The sequence below is a fragment of the Mobula birostris genome, chromosome 4 (genome assembly GCF_030028105.1).
Source record: "Mobula birostris isolate sMobBir1 chromosome 4, sMobBir1.hap1, whole genome shotgun sequence".
In the NCBI taxonomy this organism is placed as follows: domain Eukaryota; kingdom Metazoa; phylum Chordata; class Chondrichthyes; order Myliobatiformes; family Myliobatidae; genus Mobula; species Mobula birostris.
The window spans coordinates 157500694-157517831 of NC_092373.1; the positions used below are offsets into that span (position 1 = coordinate 157500694).

The 17138-nt window shown below is 37.9% G+C and overlaps 1 protein-coding gene across 7 annotated transcripts in view; it reads right to left on the reverse strand.

The window, feature by feature from the left end:
• Positions 1-17138, reverse strand: part of LOC140196685 (protein Hook homolog 3) — a 103584-nt gene that overhangs the window by 61578 nt on the left and 24868 nt on the right. For all 7 annotated transcript variants that reach the window (XM_072256309.1, XM_072256307.1, XM_072256306.1 and 4 more), the window contains exons 4-6: positions 15370-15420; positions 11616-11748; positions 7798-7865 (exon numbers count right to left, since the gene is read on the reverse strand). In XM_072256309.1, the coding sequence (XP_072112410.1) occupies positions 7798-7865; positions 11616-11748; positions 15370-15420 (252 nt within the window). The remainder of the gene's footprint in view (positions 1-7797; positions 7866-11615; positions 11749-15369; positions 15421-17138) is intronic.

The following is a 17138-nucleotide window of genomic DNA, read 5'->3' on the forward strand; positions in this document are numbered from 1 at the left end:
AGAGAGGGGAAAGGAGATGAAGAATGGTGAAGGGGGCGCAGGGTTGGCAATTACCCGAAGTTTGAGAAATCGATATTAGTTAAGGTGGCCACCTCAATATTCCATCTGTCACAGATAGGATTAATGTTGGAAAAAGTACGTGCTAGTTTATCCTTTGACATATAGGCCCGATGCACTACCTTGAACTGTATCAAGGAATGACGGGCACAAATAGATGAGTTATTAACCAAATGAAAAATTCTACTCCATTGATTATCTGAAAGTGACTCTTGAAATTCAAGTTCCCAAGCACGTTTAATTTTATCATCAGATATCATTTGTAAATTCAATCATTGTTTATAAATTATAGCTTTCAATCCTTTTTGAAGTGGTTTAAGCTGAAAGAGAGCATCTGTCATATTAGGTGGATAAGCAGAAGGGTAATTTGGCAGCAAACCACGTAAGAAATTCCTAATTTGTAAATATCTAAAAAAGTGTACATTAGATAAATCATATTTATCCACTAACTGAGAAAAAGACATTAAACAAATCCCTAAAAACAAATCTGAAAAAGTTGTTATTCCCTTGGTTTTCCAAATTAAAAAGGCCTTATCCAAAATTGATGATTTAAAAATATAATTGAGATGGATATTACTAGAAAGAACAAAATTATTTAACTCAAAAAATCTACGAAATTGAAACCAAATTCTTGATATATGTTTAATAATGTGAATACAATCTTGTCGACTAATCTTAGAAAACAAAAAGGGAAGAGGAGCTCCCAGTAAAGAGGCCAAAGAGAACCCCTTCACTGAGTTTTCCTCCAAATCCAACTATGAAGGACATTCAGGTATGTCTGAGTAATGAATCCAAAAAGTAATGTATTGAATATTAATTGCCCAATAACACATTCTAAAATTTGGCAAAGCCATACCACCATCCTTTTTAAATTTTTGCAATAAGGGTTTACTCAATCTAGGATTTTTATTATTCCAAATATAAGATAAGATTATCGAGGCTATTCTGTCAAAAAACATTTTAGGAACAAAGGAAGGAACTGCCTGAAATATATATAAGAATTTCAGTAGAACTATCATTTTAATAGCATTAATTCAACCTATTAATGATAATGTCATAAGTGACCATTTAGAAAGCATTTGTTGGGCGTAATCAATTAATGGGAGAAAATTATATTTACAGAGGTCCTTAAAATTTTTAGTAATTTTAATACCAAGATAAGTAAAGTAATTTTAAGCAATACTAAAAGGTACTTGATGATTTTGATCCAAGTAATGGGAAATAACTCACTTTTATGTAAATTTAATTGATATCCAGAAAAACCACTAAATTCAGAAAATGTAGGTAACATAGAAGGAATAGATTTCCTAGGATCTGAAATATAAGCTAACAGGTCACTTGCATACAACGAAACCTTGTGTACTTTGTCCCCTCTCTTAATACCCTGAACAGTATTAGAATCTCTAAGAGCAATAGCAAGGGGTTCTAAAGCGAAGTTAAATAATAAAGGGCTAAGAGGGCATCCCTGCCTAGTACCCCTGTATAATCTAAATTAAGGAGATTTTTGATTATTAATCATAACCACAGCCATAGGGGCGTGATAGATCAATTTGATCCAGGAAATAAATCCCGGACCAAAATTAAATCTTTCCAAAACCTCAAATAAGTAAAACCACTCCACCCTATCAAAAACTTTCTCTGCATCAAGAGAAACAACACATTCAGATTCTTTAGATGGAGAAGACTGAATAATGTTTAATAATCTTTGAATGTTAAAATGTGAATATCTATTTTTAATAAATCCAGTTTGATCATTGGAAATAACACTAGGTAAAATAATCTCAAGTCTATTAGCCAAGATCTTAGAAAGAATTTTAAAATCCACATTCAGTAGGGAGATTGGTCTATAGGAAATGCATTCAGGTAAATCTTTATCTTTTTTAGGAATTAATGAGATTGATGCTTCATAAAAAGTTTTCAGGAGAATCCCAGAGGATATAGAGTCAGTGAAAATTTGACATAAATGAGGGGTTAGTATTTCAGTGAAAGTCTTATAAAATTCCACTGTATATCCATCCGGTCCCGGAGCCTTACCTGGCTGGGAAGAGGATATAGCCCTTGCTATTTCCTCTTGTTGTAATAGGTGCATCTAATTTATTCATATCTTGAATAGAAATTTTAGGTATATTCAATTTTTGCAAAAATCTATTCATAAAAGTAATATTGTCTGAAAGTCCAGATTTATAAAGATTAGAAATCCATAAATACCTTATTAATTTCATAAGGATCTACCGTTTCAGTTCTATCAGGTCTTCATATTTTCAGGATCTGTCTTCTAGCCATATTTGCTTTTAATTGACTAGCCAATAATTTGCTTGACCTGTCTCCATGTACATAAAATTGACTTTTAGACTTAAGAAGTTGCTGCTCAATGGGAAAAGTCAAAAGCAAATCATGCTGTGTTTGGAGTTCCACCCTTTCCTTAAAGAGATCTTCACTAGGCATTACTGAATAAACTTTATCTATTTCTTTAATCCTACTAGTAATCACTAAAAATTCCACCTTGGTTTTTCTTCTTAAACTTACTGAATATGAAATTATCTGTCCCCAGGAAAAGATTTCACTGTATCCCAAATAACCAAATTTGACAGTCCCTCAGTTGTATTTAATTCAAAAAATAGAGAAATTTGCTCTATAATAAAATTTACAAAGGTTGAACCTTGTAGCAATGAAACATTAAATCTCCACTGAGGTAACTTCAGAATATCAGAAAACTTCAAAGTTAGTTTCATAGGTGCATGATCTGACAACGCAATCATATCATACGCACAATCTGCAACAGAGGGCACCAATCGCATGTCCAGCAAAAAATAATCAATTCTTGAATACTTATGGTATACATGTGGGGAAAAAAAAGAAAAATCTTTTTCTTTAGGATGTCTAAAACACCAAATATCCACCAAACCGTATTCTAATATAAAAGAGTTAATACAAGTCGCACCTTTATTAGGAAGCGATGGATTGGTGGACGATCTGTCAATCGACGGATTGAGACAGCAGTTAAAGTCACCGCCCATAATCAACTTATATTCATTTAAATGCGGCACACAGAAAATAGCTTCTTAAAAAATTCAGGGCTATCTATATTAGGTGCATAGACACACACCAAAGCCACCTTTTGACCACATAACAGATCAGTAACAATTAAATATCTTCCAATTAAATCAGTAACAGTGTTAAAATGAACAAAAGGGATTTTAGAATTAATAAAAATAGATACCCCTTTTATTTACTGGCATAATTTTACATATTACTATTTAACTATTTATGGTTCTATTACTATTTATTATTTATGGTGCAACTGTAACGAAAACCAATTTCCCCCGGGATCAATAAAGTATGACTATGACTATTTTACTTACTGATAAAGAATGAAATAAGGGTCCCTTCCAAAATTTTTAAAAACTCATATGTTTTGGTCTTGTATAAAGCTAGATAATTTTTGGAGAGATGTTTTTAAAACACTATCAAAAGTCTTGGATCTGGATCTACAACCTAATTTACTTACAGCAATCTTTGGGATTATCCCATCGGAAGCAGGAAATATTCCTGTTTCCGCTCAACATATGATAGCCTTCTCAATTTTATTGGCTAGGAGAGCCATTTTATTGAAGTGGAAGGATTCTAATTCACCTACTGTCTTTTTTTGGCTTTCGTCCATTATGTCTTGTTTAAATTTAGAGAAAATAAGTCGGACATTTGATACATCCTTTAAACTTGAGCAAATCTGGTGACCTTTTATTAATTATTTTCATTTGATTTGATTTATTACTCTTCCAATTACTTTTTTTTTCCAAGTTTTAAACTTGATCAGAAAGTCATATCCTCAGAATGGACTGCCCAGTCCCCTTTTTTCCCCCCCTTTTTTCTTATAGTGTAGTGAGGATTTTTTTTCTTCTCATTTTAAAAATTTAAAGTTTTTTTTCTCTCTATGAATTGATAAGAGGAGAATTAGTTGTCTTTTTTTTATTATATATTGCATATTTGCTTAATACTATGTATGATTTTGATAATGTCTATTTCACTTTCTGTTTGCATTGTTATCGATATATATATTTGAGATAATTCTCCTCTTGTTTGTATACATGCTCTTTCCAAATCAATAAAAAGATTAATAAAGAAAGAGAAATCGATATTCATGCCATCAGGTTGGAGGCTACCCAGACCAAATATAAGACATTATTCCTCCAAACTGAATGTGGCCTCATCACAACAGTAGAGGAGGCCATGGATTGACATATCAGTATGGGAATAGGAAGTGGAATTAAAAAGAGTGGCCACTGGGAGATACCACTTCTTCTCGCAAACAGAACATAGGTGCTCAGCGAAGTGGTTTCCCAATCTACATCGGATCTCACTGATAAACAGGAGGCCACACCAGGAGAACTGAACTTAGTATATGACTCCAACAGACTCACAGGTGAAGTATTGGCTCACCTGGAGGACTGCTTGGGGCTCTGAATGGTAGTGAGGGAGGTGGTGTAGGGGCAGGTGTACCACTTGCTCTGCTTACAAAGATAAGTACCAGGAGGGAGGTCAGTGGGAAGGGATGGATGCACAAGGGAGTCACACAAGGAGCAATCCATGCAGAAAGCTGGGGGAGGAGGGGAGAAGGGGAGAGAAAAAGATGCACTTGGTGGTGGGACCCCTTTGTAGACGGAAGAAATTCTGGAGAATTATGTGCTGGATGTGGAGCTGATGGGGTGGGAGGCAAGGACAAGAGGAACCCTATCCTTAGTAGGGTGGCAGAAGGATGGGGTGAGAGCAGACGTGAGTGAAATGGAAGAGACGCGGTTGAAGGCAGCGTTGATAGAGGAAGGGAAGCGCCTTTCTTTGAAAAAGGAGGACATCACCTTTGTTCTGGAATGAAAAGACATCCTGAGACCAGATGTAACACAGACAAAATTGAGAGAAGGGGATGGTGTTTTTACAAGTAACAGGGTGGGAAGAGATACAGTCCAAGTAGCTGTGAGAGACTGTGGGTTTATAATAGACATCAGTAGATAAGCTGTCTCCATAGACAGAGACAAAGAGATCAAGAAAGGGGAGGGAGATGTCAAAAAATGGACCAGCTAAATATGAGGGCAGGGTGGAAGCTGGAGGCAAAGTTGATGAATTCGACAAGCTCTGCATGGGTGCAGGAAGCAGCACCAATGTAGCATAGGAAAAGTGGGGGATGGACACCAGTGTAGGCTTGGAATATAGACTGTTCCACGTAGCCAACAAAAAGGCAGGCATAGCTGGGACCCACGTGTGTGCCCATGGCTACAACTTTTGTTTGAAGGAAGTGGGATGAGCCAAAGGAGAAATTATTAAGAGTGAGAACAAGTTCCACCATACAGAGGACAGTGGTGGTAGAGGGGAACAGGTTGGGTCTGTTATCGAGAAAGAAGCAGAGAGCTTTATGACCCTCCTGATGGGGGATAGAGGTGCATAGGGACAGGATATCCATAGTGAAAATCAGATGATGGGGGCCAGGGAACTTGAAATCATTGAAAAGATCCAGAGTGCGTTAAGTGTCAAGGATGTAGGTAGGAAGGGACTGAACTAGAGGGGATAAAACAGAGTATGCAAATATGATTTCAGTGGGGCAGGAACAAGCTGAAACAATGGGTCTACCTGGACAAGCAGGTTTGTGGATCTTGGGTAGGAGGTAGAAACAGGATGTGTGGTGTGTGGGAACTATGAGGTTGGTGGCAGTGGGTGGGAAATCCCCAGAGCTAATAAGGTCAGTGATGGTGTGGGAGAGTATGGCCTGGTGCTCCTTAGTGGGGTCCTGTTCGAGGGGTAAGTAAGAGGAGGTGTTAAGAGTTGTCACTGGGCCTCAGCAAGGTGGAGGTCAGTACGCTAGATTACTATAGAACCCCTCCCCCCTTATCTGCAGGTTTAATGGTGAGGTTCAGATTAGTACAGATGGAGGGGAGAGCAGAGCATTTGGAAGAGGTGAGGTTGGAATTGGAGAGAGGAGTGTTGAAGTTGAGACAGTTGATGTCCCATTGTTGGCAAAAAAAAAAGATCCAGAGCAGGCAGAAGACCAAAGCAGAGTGTCCAGGAAGAGGAGGACAGTTGAAGGTGGGAGAAGGGGTCAGCGGTGCGAAGTGGAGAGTCCTTGCAAAAGAAGTAGGCTCAGAGACAGAGGCGGCAGAAGAAGAGCTCAGCATCACGGCGGGTGCAGAACTCACTGAGGTGTGGGCACAGGGGTACAAAAGTGAGGCCCTTACTGAGGTCAGAACGTTCTGCCTCAGAGAGGGGAAGTTCAGAGGGAATGGTGAAGACCCGGCATGAGCTGGGATCTCTATAAAATGAGGTCTTTTCAGAGTGTATCTTTCCTTTTATAAATATTAAACAGTCAATTTTTTGTGTAAAATGTAATTAATATTTAGTGCCTTTAGAATACAAAACCTCATTAGGTGTTTCACTAATTTAGAAAAGTCGTGAGATCTCAAAAAGAAGAAAAAGGTAGGAAGTTTGATGGAGAAGGGCAGTACGGGCTTATGCAACTAAAGGCACAGCTGCCAAATGGCAGAGTAAAGTGAAAGAAGTGCACAAACGTACAATAAATCAGAATCAAAATGTCCAAAATGTTCTAGATGGGGCTAAAGGTGCTGCATCACAGAAGATTAAGGAAATGGGGTCTAAATTTAAGCAAATGTAAAGTCATGAAATCTGAAACTCAGCAGCCTGTATGGGATAAATAGTTTTAACTGAGATGATACATACAGGGTGAAAGGTAGAAAAATGGTCAGTAATGTAATGAAATAACTAAAATGGAAACAAAGATGCTTACCCAAGTTCTCATGAAAAGTTATTGACATGTCAGTTTTTGTTTCTCTTTCCCAAACCATTGCCTGGTTTTGTTTCAAATTTCCAAAACCACAGTATTTTGTATTTGCATTAAAGTAATTGACTGATGTGATAATGGCACCTAAGATAGATGCAGTGGAAGATAAAGGAGGCAAGAAATACCAAGAGTAAGGTAGGGCAATCTCCGTAATAGAAATATACAAACAGAAGCTAAACTCTACTGAAGATGATTTAGAGACTGCAAAGTCTGGATTTTACATTTGAATGGAAAGTGGTTCTGTGCAAAGGGGTGTGTTGCCAATAACAAAGAAGAAAATGGCATGGAGAAGGAAGGAAAAGAAACACAAAGCTAGGAATTATATTGCCATGATGGAAGAGTTAATAGGAGAAACAAGTTACACCAGTCCATTGATTAATGCAAGAGAAACTTCATGGAGGGAATACTGTGGTTTGACTGGGTTAAGTGTAGAGAAGAAAGTGAGAAATTTTGTACTAGACTTTATTTTTGCTTGGGATTTTGGTTGAAGTATTTTGATCACACAAGCAGAGACTTAAATAGGAAGTTACAATACAGCTAGGTATGGATCTATGAGGTGCTAATATACGTTCAAGGACAGAAAGAAGAGACTAGAAATAAAACTGAAGTTTGCAAGGCCAGAAGAGTCTGGGGAGTTTTGATAATATGGACAGTTTTAAAAGTCAGGATTTGGTTCCCAAGAGGAGATCACAATATACAATTAGTACAGTGATCAAGTTAAATATTTTCAGATCTTCAGTTGAAAGTACATTTTCAGCTTTTTAAGGACAACATTGAGTCTATAGCCAAAAATTTCCTCTGATAGTATTTAAATTCAATCGCCTTCAACACAACAAAAAGGAGTGTAGCATAGCAATAGAAAGTATTTTAAAAGTAGGTGACATGCAAGTACAACATACCTCCTGAATGGCTGCCATGACAACATGCTGAACAGATTCTTCCATCATCATGATTGTTTGTATTTGTTCTGAAAAAACATTGAATTTGTGCTGTTTAACTGGATGTAATCATGATATACAATTATATGTTATAAGTAACCAAACTTTTCCTCATGTATTGAGTCTAATGAATCAGTGAATATCTACAATCATGCGCTTGAACAATTTTTTGGTGTAAGAAAGAATATGAAGAAAAATGCCCCTTTTGAAGACAGTTCATTAGATTTTAAAAAACTAATTTCCTGTATTTTTGAATTGGTAACTTTCAATCTTAAACAACCTTTCATGAGACAGCCTAGCAAATACAAAATTCAAGATGTTTTCAACTTTTTCTGTGCTAGGCATGATATGTATCTTGAAAATGGTGACAGATGCGACACATAATGGTGATAAAAGGAAAACAAAGTTTTTCATGCAGCATGAAAATCTAAACAAAAATGCTGGAAATACTGAGCAGATTTGGCAGCATCTGTTGGGAAAAGAAACAGTAACATTTCAGGTCAAAGACACTTCATCAGAACAGAGGATCTTCAACTGCTGCAGCATTTTCCTTTGGTGTATACAGATTATCAGGATATCAAGGACCCCGAGAACCTGCTAGTTTCAGACTCCAAGTTAAAACCTACAAAGTAGGCTGATGCACTTAAGCTATACTGAGAATGTCCCAATGGTCCATTAGAATAAGTATTAGAGCAGAACTCCAGTAACTCTGAAATCTGTTATTATTGGGTGGATTTTGCACATTTTCCCTGTGGTAACAAGTTTCCACCGGGTGCTCTGGTTTCCTCACACATCCTATAGATGTGCTGATGGGTTAACTGGCTTTTGGAAATTGCCTCTAGTGTAAGCAGATGGCAGGAGAACTGGGGAGAGATGATGAGCATCAAAACAGAATAGATTACACTGAAATGAGTGGGGTAACAAGAGTGCACTAACAGCCAACATCCACTTGATCACTGAATGGCTTCCTTCTATGTCATAACAAAAATGAGAGCATGAGAACTATTTCACTTGCCTTTAATTAGCTGCACGTTTCATTCAATATTCTAATATTCTGGTGAAAAGCCCTCCATCAGCAGTAATTTTCATAATAATGCACGTAAATGGCTAATAACCTAATTGGTAATTAGCCATTTACCTGTATTATTATGAAAATTACCGCAGCATAAAATATCATATTTGACCAATTCCAGCAGCACTGAGGACGTAAGTCAAAGAAAAGGTACTGTTGCTTAAAATTAGCTGATGGGGAAATTATGTATGAATTATGTAATTTCACATAAAGAGGTTTTCAGCCCATTGTGCTTGCTTTCTTCAAGCAATTCATACATCTCATTCCCCTGCCTTCTTCCTCTATGCTTTAACTTTTTTGGCTGATAGCTATACTTACTCATTTCAAACTCTTATCTATCAGTTTCCCCAAATTCTTTCCTTTGATCCTCTTCAGTTTATGAGCTGCTGATAAACTATATCTTTAAGATTTAGTTTGTTTCGCTTTAATGATGACAGCAAATAAGCAATGATAATCCTCATAATCAATGATCAATCAACAGAAAATCTTGAGGAGATAAGGCTTGCTGTTTGAAGTACAGATATAGCTGCACCATATGCTGCAACCAAAAGTAGGCATGTTATGTGAGATGCATTATGGCACTACATTCTTAATTGCTGGGAGCAACATGGACCTAGAGCTAACCAATTGCCAGTTAATCAAAGATCCAAATGTAGTAAAGGCCTAATGGTGGTAACGCAGCCATGTGTGACTTGCAAGTTGATATGATCGATACATAAAGATAAGACACAAGAGTTTGTTTCTGCAATATTTCTTGATAAATACAACTGTCTTAAACAGGCCTTTAGCTTGATGACATGATTAGCCAAAGTAGCCAAAACACTAAAAAATGCTATCTAGATTTTTAATCAGCTCTCTCATTCCCATATTCAGAAATTTTCTCATTACAAGTTCTTATTCCTTATTCATTCTCATCCTGTTTGCTGTCCCCATCTCCCTTATGTGTCCTTCAATTATCAATTCCATGTTCTTCTTTGAAAACTGAGCCAAAATACTTAACTGGTAAGACTGCCGTTTCTCAACTTACAAAAGAAATTTCTTTTCATATCTTAAGTGGCCCAACTCATCCTTAGTTTTATTCATATATTTACAAAGCCCTTCACTATGTCCCAAAGACTTGTTGTCTTAGTACCTTCTTTATACATTTCCTACATATAGCTTATTCTTTTACATTGTTCATTTTAAACATTTTCATCTAAATAAAAAATACCAACAGTCAACATGGATTTATGCATGGAAGGTCATGTTTGACAAATCTTATTGAAATTTTTTATGAGGTTACTAAGAAAGTTGACGAGGGTAAAACGGTGGATATTGTCTATATGGACTTCGGTGAGGCCTTTGACAAGGTTCCACACGGAAGGCTAGTTAGGAAGGTTCAATCATTAGGCATTAATATGGAAGTAGTAAAATGGATTCAGCAGTGGCTAGATGGGAGACGACAGAGAGTAGTGGTGGATAACCGTGTGTCAGATTGAAGGACGGTGTGTAGCGGTGTGCCTCAAGGATCTGTACCAGTGTGCCTCAAGGATCTGTACCGGGTCCAATGTTGTTCATAATATATATTCATGATCTGGATGATGGGGTGGTAAATTGGATTAGTAAGTGTGCAGATGATACTAAGATAGGTGGTGTTGTGGATGATGAGGTAGGTTTTCAAAACATGCAGAGAGATTTAGGACAGTTAGAAGAGTGGGCTGAAAGATGGCAGATGGAGTTTAATGCTGAAACATGTGAGGTGCTACATTTTGGTAGAACTAATCAAAACAGGACATACATGGTAAATGGTAGGGCATTAAAGAATGCTTTAGAACAGAGGGATCTAGGAATAATGGTGCATAGTTCCCTGAAGATGGATCTCATGTGGATAGGGTGGTGAAGGAAGCTTTTGGTTTGCTGGCCTTTATTAATCAGAGCATTGAGTATAGGAATTGGGATGTAATGCTGAATTTGTATAAGGTATTGGTAAGGCCAAATCTGGAGTATTGTGTACAGTTCTGGTCACTGAATTATAGGAAAGACGTCAATAAAATTGAAAGAGTACAGAGGAGGTTTACTAAAATGTTGCCTGGGTTTCATCTCCTAAGTTACAGGGACAGGTTGAACAAGTTAGGTCTTTATTCTTTAGAACGTAGAAGGTTAAGGGGGGACTTGATAGAGGTATTTAAAATTATGAGGGGGATAGATAGAGTTGAGATGGATAGGCTTTTTCCATTGAGAGTAGGGTTGATTCAAACAAGAGGACATGAGTTGAGAGTTAAAGGGCAAAAGTTTAGGGGTAACATGAGGGGGAACTTCTTTACTCAGAGAGTGGTAGCTGTGTGGAATGAGCTTCCAGCAGAAGTGGTTGAGGCAGGTTCTATGTTGTCGTTTAAAGTTAAATTGGATAGATATATGGACAGGAAAGTTATGGAGGATTATGGGCTGAGTGCAGGTCAGTGAGAATAGGATAGGGTAAGAGTTCAGCATGGTCTGAAAGGGCCGAGATGGCCTGTTTCCGTGCTGTAATTGTTATATGGTTATAGTCTACTGCAATCTAAAGGAAGCACTTACACTAATAGGACATCATCATATCCTCAGGACATCCTAAAATATTTCACATTCAAAGTTTATTGCTGTGCAAGCACTGTAGCTAAACACAATGGCCAATCTGCACTTAGAAAGGTCACTCAAGCATGATATTAAATTGTAATCTTGTGATTGTTACCTTGTTTCTGCTCACAGTTTACAGCACAGCCAAGAATGAGTTGTAACATTCGTCCAAGTTCTGCTGCATCTGAGTGTTCTCCAATCAAATTAACATCTGGCAGAGGGAAATCAGTAATTTGTTGTCCCAGCACCTATTAAAAAAAATTAAGACAAAATTTAACATCATTTATGTCTACTGGTATAAATTCCTACTGGCACTTGGGATAACATTAGAATTAAAAACACACTACAGAATGCAATCAATGTGAAACAATACTATAGTGTTTGTCTTAAACATGTTTCCAGAAGAGAAATATATTGGAAAACAAATTAAATAGTTTTACTTATTTTTCCATTTAAATCGTTCTGGTCATTTGTAACTCTGTTGAAATGTGTACAGTGCGCTCATTAAGATGTCCAGGATCAATTTCAGACTGAAGGTATTTCCTTAAATTACCCAGCGAAAATCCAAATATAACATCCAAATATGCAACATTTGTATTTTATTTATAAGTATTTCAATTCTCACGATCTCTGGAGAAAATAATTCTTCAAAATTCCCAAGAATTGGGCTGTCCTCGGTTTGGGTTTGTGAGCAGTACACATGTACAAGCATCACATAAGATCATAAGGCGGCCATCTGGTCCATCATGCCTGCTCCACCATTCAATAAAATCATGGCTCATCTGACCGTGAACTCAGCTCCACCTACCTGCCTTTTCCTCATAATCCTCAAATCCTCTGCTATGCAAAAACTTATCTAACTATATTTTAAATATATTTAATCAGGTTGCCTCTAATGGTTCCTTGGGCAGAGAATTCCAGATTCACTACTCTCTGGGAAAAGCGGTTTCATCTCATCTCTTCCTTCAATCTATTCCGGCCTCTATCATTTCTACCCCTTTCATAATTTGATGTTTCTATAAGTTCCCCTACCATTCTTCTGAATTCCATCGAATATAGTCCCAGGTAACTGGAATCAACCCAGTGAACCGCCTCCAAAGCCAGTATATCTTGCCTCAAATAAGGAGACCAGTACTGCAGACAGGTGCAGTTCACCAGTACCCTGTACAGTTACGGTATTACCACCCAGTTCTTAAATTCAGTCCATTTAGCAATAAAGGCCAACATTCCATTCGCCTTCCTGATAACATGATGCGCCTGCAAACCAACCTTTTACGATGCATGCCCAAGTCCCTCTATACAACTGCATGCTGCAATCTTTCACATTTTAAATAATAATCTGATCTTCTACTTGTCCTTCCAAAGTGGATTAGCTCGCATTAACCAGCATTGTACTCCCTCTGCCATACCTTTTCCTACCCATTTAACCTATATACCGTACATAAATCTGCAGACTCTCTGCATTTCCACTCAACCTAGTGTCATAAGAAAACTTAGATATGCTGCACTCAGCCCAGCTCAGACCTCTCGGCTCACCAAAGACTGTCAATCAGAGAAACACCCATTTATCCCAAATCTTTGCCTTCTATTGCCTAACTAATCCTTTACCTCCAACTCCATGCATCATTTTCTTATGGATGTCTTTTATGCAGCACCTTATTGAATACCTTCTGGAAATTCAAGTATACTATATGCACCTGTTCTTCTCTATCTACAGTGCCCATTATATCCTCAAAGAACTCCAGTAAGTTTGTGAAACAGGACCTGCCCCTCGTGAATACATGCTGTGTCGGCCTGATGGACCATTTCTATCCATACGTCTCATTATTTCTTCCTTAATGATAACTTCAAGCATTTTCCTGACTATAGCTGTAAAGCTGTCTGGCTTATCATTACCCATCTTTTGCCGTGAACATCCATTGTTCACGGCCGTTTCACGGCCCATTTACACCTTCCTAATTTCTTATTTTAATTCTTTCCAGCGTCCTTTACATATGCATATGTTGGACTTAATCCAACAAATTATTTTTTTTTTCCTTTTCCACTAAATTTACGAAGTCTCTTGCTACAATCTGCTGGAAGAACTCAGCAAGCCGGGCAACATCTGTAGGGTGGGGAGGCAAGAATTGTCAACATTCTGGGTCCAGATCCCTGTAGATGATACAGGATTGCCACCCGAGACATTAACAATTCCCCTCTTCCCACTAATGTCGCTATCAGGTGTAGATTCACTCAAAAGCAACTGCTCCTAATCTGCTCGCCACAGTTCCAGCCTACTATTATTATAATCCAGTTTCCTCCAAAAATGGAACCCCTGCCCCCACCCCATAGGTACAGTCTTATCTTTATCCATAATTATCTTAACATTAAAGAGTTATGATCACTTTCCTTACGTGCTCAGCCAAAATTTTGATCACTGATCAGGCTCACTTCCCAGTGCAAATTCTAGGATGGTCCCTTTCTAAAAGGCCATTACTAATCCCTCCAACTACTGACAAAAATGGCAAGGAACAACCTTGCTTTGTCTGCTCAGCCTCACTGTGCAGAGGAGTCTCCTTTGTCAAAGCCTCTGAACTTTGAACTCAAGAGCACTTTAGCCTCAGAAACAGCCTCTCTCAAAGTGGCTACTCCAATACAGCTGCTACTACCTCAGAGAAACAATCATATACCTCATGTTTCCATCATTCTTGCTCACTGGTCAAACAGGTACTGTTGATCCTTGTTCTATCATAGTAGAAAACTTCACCACATGGTAAAAGACAACTTATCTCAGAAGTAATTTTGTTCAATCAGATCAAATCTATTATACTTACCAAAAGGTTTTTGTTATATTAAATGTAAAGAAAACACTAAACTTTGTTATCTTATCTTAAAATCAAAGTTGGTTCTTGAGGGAAAACATGAATTCAATTGGCAAAGTAATATGTAAAAAGTTAATTCTGTAAAACTAATTTTGGTTTCTATTTCTGAGTTTTGGGCCCCCATTGACAAAACTGAGGAAGGGTTTCGGCCTAAAACGCCGACAATACTCTTTTCCATAGATGCTGCCTGGCCTGCTGAGTTCGTTCCAGCGTTCTGTGTGTACTTATTGTCCCTCCTAGGTTTCCTGACAGTAACATGGAGACGCAGTGAGACAGGCAGATTACAAAGAATAACAAGGACTTCATCTCATAAACTGCAGTGGATTAAAAAAAAAACTACTTTCTGCAATAGAAAAATATGTATCTGCCTGGGCAGTGACATCAACACTAAATTGTTTAAAACTACAGATCCTGATTTTCAAATACATATGTAAACATAAGTCATAATCATATGGAAATTGCAATAAAAAACACACAGTAGATTGTCGACATGGGCATCTAAATAGAGTGCACAGAACTGTAATCCATTTAAAATGATGGAAGGTTATTTAGGCTTTCTTTGGTACTTGATTATATAATGAGGGGAACATCCAGCATTTATTTACTTCCATACTGTATGATACATATAGACTGCAAACTTAAAAACAGCAACTGTTGCTATGGTAGGCTGAAGATTCAGTTCACATAGCATCAACAACCTCACTGATGACTGGAAAAAATAGGGTGGAAGAGGTCATATGGTGCTCTAATCGCAGAAGATCTCAGAAAACAGCATAACCAGATAGCTACAAGCTTAGTGACATCCATCCATTATAAATAGTTTCACTCTGCAAATAACAAGACTGGAATAAAAATTCACTAATACACATACCAAAGGACATTTGAAATTTTAGATCCCTCTTACATTATAGCTAGCCATTTTCTACAGATTATAGAATCTCACAATTTAAACTTTCTATTTATAGTGTTCATTCTTAAACTTTATTAATGAGAAGCAAATCACCTCACCTCATGATAATAATCCAGAATCCCTTTCAAAATTTTCTTCAAATTGCTAACCTGTAAAGAAAAGTTTCAATATGCTATAACAAAGAAGAATGATATATTAACACTTCAAGCTTCATAAGCAATTCTCTTTTTGTACAGGTGGGGGCCAGCAAAGTGGAGAAACAAATCTGGACTGACCACAATATCAAATACATATGGATATGGGCAAAAGGAGGGAGGGAGATTGAAAATCTGACTGAGTGGTGCTTTAACAACAACCTCTTGCCCAATGTCAGCAAGACCAAGGAGCTAATAATTGACTTCAGGAGGAAGAAACCAGAAGTCCATGAGCCAGTCCTCATCGGAGGATCAGAGTTAGAGAGGGTCAGCAACTTTAAATTCCTTAGTGTTATGATTTCAGAGGACCTGTCCTGGGCCCAGCATGTAAGTGAAATTACAAAGAAAGCATCGCAGTGCTCCACTTCCTCAGGAGTTTGCAAAAATTTGGCATGACAACTAAAACCTTGACAAACTTCTATGGATGTGTGGTGGAGAGTATATTGACTGGCTGCATCACAGTCTGGTATGGAAATACCAATGCTCTTGAATGGAAAATCTTACAAAAATAGTGGATAAGGCCCAGTACATCACAGGTAAAGCCCTCTCCCACCATCTACATGAAAAGCAGAAAAGCAGCATTCATCATTAGAGACCCCCACCAACAAGGACGTGCTCTCTTTTCGCTGCCATGAGGAAGGTAGTACAGAATCATCAGGACTCACACCACAAGGTTCAGGAATAGTTATTACCCCTCAACTATCAATTTCTTGAACCAAAGGGGATAACTACTCAACTTCACCTCACCATTGAAATGTTCCCACAACCAATGGATTCACTTTCAAGGACTCTTCATCTCATGTTCTCGATATACAGTCAGCCCTCCTTATCCACGAGGGATGGTTCGGGACCCCTCATGGATACCAAAAAAACGCGGATGCTCAAGTTCCTTATTCAACCTGTCTATAAGTGTGGTGGACCTTAGGACCCAGCGGAACCACGGACCTTAATTAACTTGCCTAAGTGCGGTGGGCATTAGGACCCGACAGCGGAGCTCTGAATCCGCAGTGTTTCTGTTCACGAAAATAATCACAATTGAAAATAAAGTGGAAATAATAAAGTGATCGGAAAGAGGTGAAACGCCATCGGTCATTGGAAAAGTGTTAGGCTACAGTCAGTCAACAATCGGAACAATTTTAAAGGATAAAATCAAGTGGAAATAATAAAGTGATCGGAAAGAGATGAAACGCCATCGGTCATTGGAAAAGTGTTAGGCTACAGTCAGTCAACAATCGGAACAATTTTAAAGGATAAAATGAGAAAATCCCTGCCCCGATGAAAGCTACAATTATTACTAAGCAACGCAGTGGTTTAATTACTGAGTTTTGGGGTTTTGGGTTTTTGATCCTCCACATCAACCCGGCAGGGATGGACTGCGCGCTCGGGAGCGACCTGTCACTGGATTGAATTCGGGAATCTCCATTCCCGAGCCCAGCGCTGAAACATACGTTTCTTAAGTGCTTTTATATGCATAGAAAGGTAAAATATATACTATACACTAAGACAAACGTTTGACTGACTCTAAATAATACCGGATGTACCTGTTCCAACTTACTTAGTAAAAGAACTTATGGTTTTTTTTCGATCCCGATCCACGATAACCTATGCACATCCTCCCGTACACTTTAAATCATCTCTAGATTACTTATCGTACCTAATACAATGTAAACGCT